At 41.3% G+C, this 8,460-nt stretch overlaps 1 protein-coding gene across 2 annotated transcripts; it reads left to right on the forward strand.

The window, feature by feature from the left end:
• The first annotated feature begins 328 nt into the window (after positions 1-328).
• On the forward strand, positions 329-8,170 carry LOC143860763 (two-pore potassium channel 3-like). 2 transcript variants are annotated; one of them, XM_077371578.1, is made up of 2 exons: positions 329-1,910; positions 7,939-8,170. In XM_077371578.1, exons 1-2 carry the CDS (start codon positions 877-879, stop codon positions 8,084-8,086), a joined length of 1,182 nt encoding a protein of 393 aa, XP_077227693.1. In that variant the 5' UTR covers positions 329-876; the 3' UTR covers positions 8,087-8,170. The 2 variants fall into 2 exon arrangements, with proteins under 2 accessions (XP_077227693.1, XP_077227694.1); XM_077371579.1 differs by lacking the exon at positions 329-1,910 and adding an exon at positions 1,971-3,830.
• Positions 8,171-8,460: the final 290 nt, after the last annotated feature.

An 8,460-nucleotide genomic window follows, 5' to 3' on the forward strand; every position in this document is an offset into this window, starting at 1 on the left:
AGTTCATTTCTTTATGGGAAATGATTTCTGCGCTCAAGTGTTTTGATAAACACGCGCTCCACTTGTTTGTCGTGTAGTATTTAAAGGGATGTCAGACGCTATTACGGTTCTAAAAAAGCTCTTAAAACCCTTTAAATACTCAACGACAAACAAGTGGAGCATGTGTTTATCAAAACACTTGAGCACAGAAATCATGTTCCCTTCTTTATTTGTTTATAACTGTTAAATACAGTATTTTGAGAATGATGAAAGAGATATGGGTCTTCTTTTACAGACATACGTTTTATCTATGAAACATGTGGAAAAATACCAAACAATTGGGTGGCAATACTAAAACTACCCAAATCTTTTCAGGGGAATGGATTAGTAAACGGTAGCCTCTGAAACATTTAGATTGGTGGTTTGCTCCGATCACTACACTACATGCTCCGATCACAGCCCAAAATCGCTCCAACTGGACAATTCTTACCATCTGCCATGAGGCTTTCCCCCTGTGAATGTAAACCACTGCCCCTTTTTTTATCTAATTCTCTGTTTTCAAGACACCAATCAACTGTTTATGATCGTCCACATCTGAGGTTTGCAGCCACATAGGGCCCACCTCCGGCCGGAGTTTGAGCTGAACCACCAAATCCGGTGGGGCCAGGTGCTACCAAACAGGAACTCGTGTATCCGAAATACTTGCAACAACCAGCAACAGGAACTATGGCCAATGGTCACATGATCAACGTGACATTTTGACCCTTGGGCTGTGGATTGACTTTTAGTTGGACACTTGTGTCTGTGCACATGATCCAAGGAAGTTAGGAAGATAGGAAAGTGTAAAAAAGCTCCCCCAATCCACCTAAATACATTTTTTTCTGCCTGACCCATGCCATGGATGAGCTCTTGCTCCATAAGAAATCACAGTCCAGCAAATCATTCAAGGAGAACCTCTTCTCTTCCCCTAACCTAAATTGCTCTTCCCATCATCTACAAAACACCCATCTCATAAACTTAGATCCAATCGCCCCTGTCGTCCCCCAATCGTTCCCTTGCTCAACACCCAATTTATCCTCAGCTAACCTCATATCCAAATTTAGCAAGCGAAGAACAATTACGCATCGGTCCCATTCCGCCCCCTCCTTATTCACATACTCTAAGGAACCATCTCCAAGTTTTCCCGACGAAAGATCCATGTTAAGATCAACCCCTCCGATCGTTAGCCAAGCTTTCATCGGTGTTGTATTATACATTTCGGCCGGAGTTATTGTCTTTGCTCTGGCGAACGATAGCTTCAAGGGCGATACCACATTTAGACTAGTAGATGCTCTTTACTTCAGTGCAGTGACTCTATGTACTATTGGGTACGGTGACATTGTTCCAAACAATACTCTTACCAAGTTATTTACTTGTGGGTTCATCTTAGTTGGTTTCGGCTTCATTGACATCTTGCTCAATGGATTGGTAACGTACGTTCTAGACAGGCAGGAGGCGGTTTTGCTAAGCGCAGTGGATGAGAGTTGGCGTAGTGATGTGTTCAGAACATATGTAATGGACATGAAGAAGGGGAGAATGAGAATAAGGATGAAGGTGGGCTTGGCACTGGCGGTTGTTATAGGTTGCATCGCGTTGGGGATGGTCATGGTGCATGTCTTGGAAGGGTTGAGTTGGGTCGATAGCTTCTACCTCTCGGTCACCTCGGTGACCACAGTAGGTTATGGGGACTATGCCTTTAAGACGGTGAATGGGAGGTTGTTTGCAACTGCCTGGTTGTTAGTGAGCACACTAGCAGTTGCCAGAGCCTTCTTGTACTTGACTGAGCTAAGGATTGATAAGAGAAATCGTTCGATCGCAAAGTGGGTTCTCCAGAAGAAGATGACTGTAGGTGATCTAGTGGCTGCCGACCTTGACAATGATGGATCAATAAGGTATGATCTCATACAATTAAGTGACATAATGAACTTTAATTTCAATAGTTGAAACGCTATTCAGTAAATCTTAATTTGAGCCTAATGCAACTGTAGATATGTATAAACCTATGGGTGTAATGGTGGTTATGCATAGCATATTTTGTATGGCTCTATGTAAAATCATTTCACTTGACTCGTCACCCCTTTCTCAAAGCAATCCTAGTGAAGAAAAATTGTAAACCAAGGGGTCTTCTATTTTCAATTTTGATGTCATTACAAATTTCCATCCCTAGTTAAGCATCCATACATTTTTTTTTCTTGAAATACTGCCATTAGATTTGAAAATTTCTGACTACCTATATACCATTTATTGCCAAAATGCCCCACACATTTGGAACCTTTTTGTGTGCATTATTGGTGAAGTGCCTCAATATTTGCAAATCCCCCATCTATTAGACTTCAATTTGTTTTCCTCACCACTTACTCTTCAAATGCAGCCAATTATTCAATCTCAAACTACCCTCACTAATTATATTCCAAATCTACTGCACAATTTATTCCTTAAAACACCCTCATCATTTTTATATTGTAAATTTAACACTGACACCTCTTGTTCCAAACATGCCCCCATCCATTAGTATTCACATAAACTTATTCCTAGAGCACCATCATATGTTTACAATGCAAATTTAACAACTTTAATAGTATGTTACCAATCAGTCAATTTCCCAAAATACCCAACTCTGCCACTCGTTAGCATGATATTTGCACCCCTAGTTCATACCATTTTCCTAACCGACCGACTTGGTCGCCGTTAAAATGTGACCAGATCCATGTGAAACTGCTGAGTATAAGTAAAGTCCTTTCATTCCCTGAAAACAAAACGACATTGGATTTTGTTGGGTCTCTGTTTGTCCAGATAGCCAATCCCCTTTTTCCCTTTTAACACCCCCATCTTCTATAAATGGACAAAGAGCCCCTCCTCCCCTATCTAAGCCCAAAAAGAAAACTCTCTTCCACGCCTCCTTCCCTTCTCCACCCTCTCCCCCAAGACAAACCTATAACCTTCCCTCCTCTCACCCTAAATCCTCCTCCCCCCACCTCCTCAAACAACCAATTATGCCTCTCAATCCCCAATCTCCACCGTTCAAAGACTGCCCCTTCCATGTCCGCCATCAACAACCTACATCACCCTTCTCTCCCAAACCCCCAATTCTCCTCTCCCTCCATGGTCCGCCACGCCGTCCTTCTCCTCACCATCTACCTCTCTCTGGGCGTCCTAATCTACTCTCTCAACTGCGATAATTTTGAGGCCACCGAGACACATCCCGTTGTAGACGCCCTCTACTTCTGCATTGTCACCATGTGCACAATTGGTTACGGCGATATCACTCCCAGCACCACGGCTACTAAGCTCTTTTCAGTAACATTCGTCTTGGTCGGATTTGGATTCATAGACATTCTGCTCAGCGGGATGGTCAGCTATGTGCTAGACTTGCAAGAGAATTTGCTTTTGAGCACTGTCAAGGGTAGGGAGAATGATTCCTCAAATTCGTATTTTGTTGATGTTAAGAAGGGGAGGATGAGAATTAGGATGAAAGTTGGATTGGCACTTGGGGTTGTGGTTCTTTGTATTGGTGTGGGGACTTGTGTGATGCATTTTGTTGAGAAACTTGGTTGGTTGGATTCGTTTTATCTGTTGGTTATGTTGGTTACGACGGTTGGGTATGGTGATCGGGCGTTTAAATCCTTGTCTGGTCGAGTTTTTGCCTCAATCTGGCTTCTGGTATCTACTCTTGCGGTTGCTCGCGCTTTCCTCTACCTGACTGAGGCCAGGGTTGATAAGCGGCATAGGATGATTGCGAAGTGGGTGCTCCGTAGAGATATGACGGTTTCGAAGTTTCTTGCAGCAGATATTGATAACAATGGTTTCTTGAGGTTTGGTATCTTTGTTTTCTTTCTTTTCAATAGGATTTGATTACATTATATTGACTCGCCAACAGCTAATTGTCTTTTGGTAAGTTTGATTCACATGGTTCTTTATTTTTTAGCAAAATCCTTTATGGCAAACCTCCTTGCCTTTGAAATGAAATGATGAGTAACAGATTTTATGCATTGATAGAAGCCTTACAATTTCTGAGCATTCAGCTCAATTAAACTTATATTGGGTTGCAAAGGCTTGATTGACTATTTTCTAGATGAAACATGATCTTGTTGTAAATGTGGATGGGAGACTTTATTGGCTTATAACACATTGGAAAAAGGGAACCAAAGATGGTGGAAATAAAGATACTATGTGATTGTATCTCTTGGAAGAAGCAAAATGGAGCTAAAAGGAAAACCTTCTTTGATAATGTAGATTGCTTTCTATGAGTCTAGATTCTAATGAAGGAACTGCTCTTATAACATCAGCACAAAATTTCACAACCATACACCGAAGAAATTCAAACCTAAGAAAAATGATTGAGTACTCAAAAGAGTACACCAATATGATTGAGAGAACGAGAATATTGGGTGCTTATTTTAATCTGGAAACAGCATTGGGAGGCATAGCTTGCATAAATTTTAAAATTCATAACTTATCAAAACCTATCCAGGAGTGTTATAGAATTCTTTTTGAAACAGTACACAAATTTATTAAGGAGAAAGAAAAGAGAAGTTACAGCTGAGGCAGAGATTGCCCCTCAAAAAATGACTGTCTAAGAGCACCCGCCTCTAACGAGGGTGTCCGCTACATTGTTTGCACTACCGGGAATGTGCAAAAAAAAAGGAAAATAAGTGACGGTGATGGATACAGATCTCTTTGATTCATTATTGTCCTAGCAAACCTCCATGTCCCCATAGAGATCTCCCATGCTCGAGATATAGCATAAGATGAATCACAGCAACAAGTATAGAAGGGGCTGAGGGGACTGAGACAGCAGGGACCTGTCCTCAGGCAAAGGATTGGGGAGATGGAAGTCTATTTGTGCCACAAGATTGTTCTTTTAGCCATGAGTTAGATACTCAGTGGCCAGAGGGAGGGAGTTCAATAATGCTTGACCTCTGGCACAAAATGACTGTCTAAGAGAAATTACAGCCGAGGCAGAGATTGCCCCTCAAAAAAATGGCTGTCTAAGAGCACCCCTCTTTAACAAGGGTGTCCGCTATATTGTTAGCAGTACAGGGAATGTGCATGGAAAATAAGTGATATTGATGGATACAGATCTCTTTGATTCACTATTGTCCTAGCAAAGTATAGATCTAACTTGCTCAAGATATAACATAGGATGAGTCGCGGCAACAAGTATAGGAGCAGCTGAGGGGACTGAGAGAGCAGGGGCCTGCCCTCAAGAAAAGGATCAGGGACATGATAGTCTATTTGTGCCGCAAGATTGTTATTTGAGCCATGCACCAGATACTCAGTGGCCAGAGGGAGGGAGTTCAATTCTGGCTTGACCTCTGGCTAGGGAGTCACAACTCTAATGCATTCCTGGACCTATTCCGACTAGCACACGATAGAGAGACAAGAGTATGCGATTAGATGGAAAGGAAAGAGGATGGAAGGGCAAAATGGATCATCAAGCTCAAGTGAAGTCTAAAGGACCATGAAATTCCAACCTCCGCCGCGTTCTCTTTATCATTGAGTTCCATTATTGCTCCTTCTTCAGTGTAGACCACAGAGTTTGGACCCCTGACATCTCAGGAAGTTTCTGTGTGTTGCTTTTTTCGCAGGTTGGTTAACGGCGATGGAGCTGGAACCAAATTCTCTCTCATCTAGCGGTCGGCGTCTCCTCCTAGGGTCGCAGCCTTTGCTTGGGCAGTAGTTAGGGGACCATCATCATCAAGAGCTTCGACTTTTCCTTGGTTTTCCAGTTTTCCATAGATCCATCAAGAAAACAGTTTTATACTGGTTTAACAGCCCCTTTGGAAAGTTGGGTCGCTCTCTTTGGAATCGTGTCCTCTATGCGACTACTTGGCACATATGGGAAGAGGGGAATAGAAGAATTTTCAAAGACAAGGAGAAATGCTTTAGTAGGATATTGTCGGATATCAAAGTGGATTTGGTGGCATGGGCAAAAGAGGAAGATGTTCTATCCCCTTATTCCATGGCGGATATAATTCGCAACTGAAGGTTGATCATATATGAAAAAAGACCTTTCAAATATATATATATATATATATATATATATATATATATATATATATATGAAAAAAGTATTAAAAATCGTCAGTCCTCCTGTTGGACCCCTCCCCCCTTTCTAACGGATGGCTAAAACTCAATTTTTAAAGTAGTGCTAAAGGAGAATGGGGTCCTGCAGGGGTTGGAGGGATGATCTGTGACTCAAGTGGTTGTTCTTTGATGTCCTTCTCCGTTCCGATTGGGATTTGCGACTCTAGCTTGGCAGAAGCTAGAGCCCCATACGTGGAGCATCTTTCCTTCCCTTGATAGTGGAGGGAAACTCCTCCAACGTAATAGCGTGGGCCAGTAATTCCGTACAGAGTCCTTGGAAGGTGTCAAGCTTAATTGCAGAAATCTGAGATTGTTGCAGGGCAATTAAGTCACTATTCTCCCACATGCTTCGCTCTGCAAATGAGGAAGCAGACAAACTTGTGAAAGAAGGTTTGGATAAATCAGCAATGGAGGTGATTGTGTTTGTGCCAACTTGAATAGTAATCGGGTTATGTTAGCGACTGCATCTTTTGGGGTCCACAAATTGTAATCATGTTGGGCGACAACTTGTCTCCCGCATCGTATTGTAATCTGCTGTAATTATGTTTGGGAATTAATAAAGTCACCGCTTGAAAAAAAAAGATGGAGAAACCCACCAAATAATAAAAAGGATAAGAATATGACTCCATTCCTCTCTGGCCACCCACACAATGAATGGCAATATGGCTGCAAGACTCCTCGGCCGCATAACACATCTATTCACCAAATTACAGTTCTTTTTTAGCATATCAACCCAACATGTGACCACTTGAAAGAGGACTTGACACCCCTCACCGAGCTAAAGTAAAATGAGTGAACAGAGAACTTTGCTTTCGTGTCTGGGGCCCAAATTGTCCTATCTGCAATGAAAGATAATAACACAAGTATACTTTTCTCATCTATCTTGGTCTTTTACATGATGTCGATAGATCTTTTTCAACCCCAAAGAGTTTTTTTGATGAATATAACAAAAATGTTTTTTGTACTGTGCTTTCTTTGTCAGTTGAACACAAGACCTCCCACTTACTACACGGTTGCCGTAACGTAACCGAGCTATGAAAGCTCATCCCAAACAGGCAGAGGATGTGTATCCACCATACCTCTAATAGCCATACAATGTATAAAAAATGTGATTCCATGACCCTTGGCAGATTTCCGTAACCCGCATTAATTCGTCGAATAACAATTTTCCTCTATTGGATATAAAGAATATTAATCTTCTCATTAGCCACCATCCAACAAAACCTTTGGATTTGGACGGTATGCCTATGCTAGCCACCAAATAAACAACAACTTGAAAGTGGGTTTGGAGCCCCTAAACAGGCAAAAGAAAAACGTGCGAACAGAGAACTGTCCTTTAGGATTTGAGGTCCAAATTCTCTTATCTGTGATACAAGTAATCACAAAGACACTATGCAAAAGACCAAAATGATGGATTAATGAGATAGAAAAAAGAGACTGGGCTTATTGGTTTTCATGCAAAAATCATTTTATGGAAATAGTTAAGAAAAATGAGACTGGTTTTCATGTAAAAATCATTTTATGGAAATAGTTTGGACTTTGGACTAAAAATCTCAATTATTTTCAAGCTAATATCCAATTGTTATCATAATCGATTTGAATTCTTTCTCATTGTTATGAGTACTACCTGTTGCTAGAATTTTGTTGTTGGAAGTTTTTTTTTTTTTTTTTAGGCTTATTATTGCCATATTATGGCACCCTCATTTTTTTGAGTTTTATTTATGTCAGGTTCATTTAGTTCCTCTCATTTTGATTTATAATGTCTTGTTTTCATATCATCCAAAGTTCATATAATGGTGGCTTCATGTGTTGTTTTTCTTTTCTTATTTGCAGTAAATCCGAATATGTAATCTACAAACTCAAGGAAATGGGAAAGATAGCAGAGAAGGACATTCTGCAGATCTGCAATCAGTTTGATAGACTAGACACTAGTAATTGTGGAAAGATTACTCTTTCTGATCTCATGGAGGGTCATCACTGACTTTTGTTGGGTTGAGTTAATTCTCATGGATGGAAGAGACATTGAGCACCATTGGGATCTTCCATTTGAACCTCATTCTTTGGTGTCTTCTGGAGGACTCGGGCACTTTGCCGTTAAGATAGAGAGACTACGAGGAGGGGCTTCGGGGAAATTGAGAAAAGACGGGCGAGTGCCGAGCATCCTGTTCGAGCAGGAGAAGGGAGAGGAGGGAGGTAATAAGATCCTAATCTCCGTACAGGGGAATCAGATATGGAAGCTAGCTAGTCAATCATCTTGGCTGTCCTCTCTAGGTTCTTTGATTTGATTTGGAGCCCTAAAAACGACCAAAACCCTCTTCTCCTTTTTCGCCGGCTGATCTACACGCTTCTATCGGC

Source organism: Tasmannia lanceolata, unplaced genomic scaffold (assembly GCF_043159265.1).
Source record: "Tasmannia lanceolata isolate RefF3 unplaced genomic scaffold, GAP_Taslan_0.1 ptg000037l, whole genome shotgun sequence".
Classification (NCBI taxonomy): Eukaryota; Viridiplantae; Streptophyta; class Magnoliopsida; order Canellales; family Winteraceae; genus Tasmannia; species Tasmannia lanceolata.

What these genes read in the sequence shown, in the direction of transcription:
- LOC143860763 (XM_077371578.1), top strand. Translation starts at nt 877, where the DNA reads ATGGATGAGCTCTTGCTCCATAAGAAATCACAGTCCAGCAAATCATTC. An exon ending in GACAATGATGGATCAATAAG is followed by an intron (nt 1,911 to 7,938) that starts GTATGATCTCAT and finishes TCTTATTTGCAG; the next exon opens with TAAATCCGAATATGTAATCT.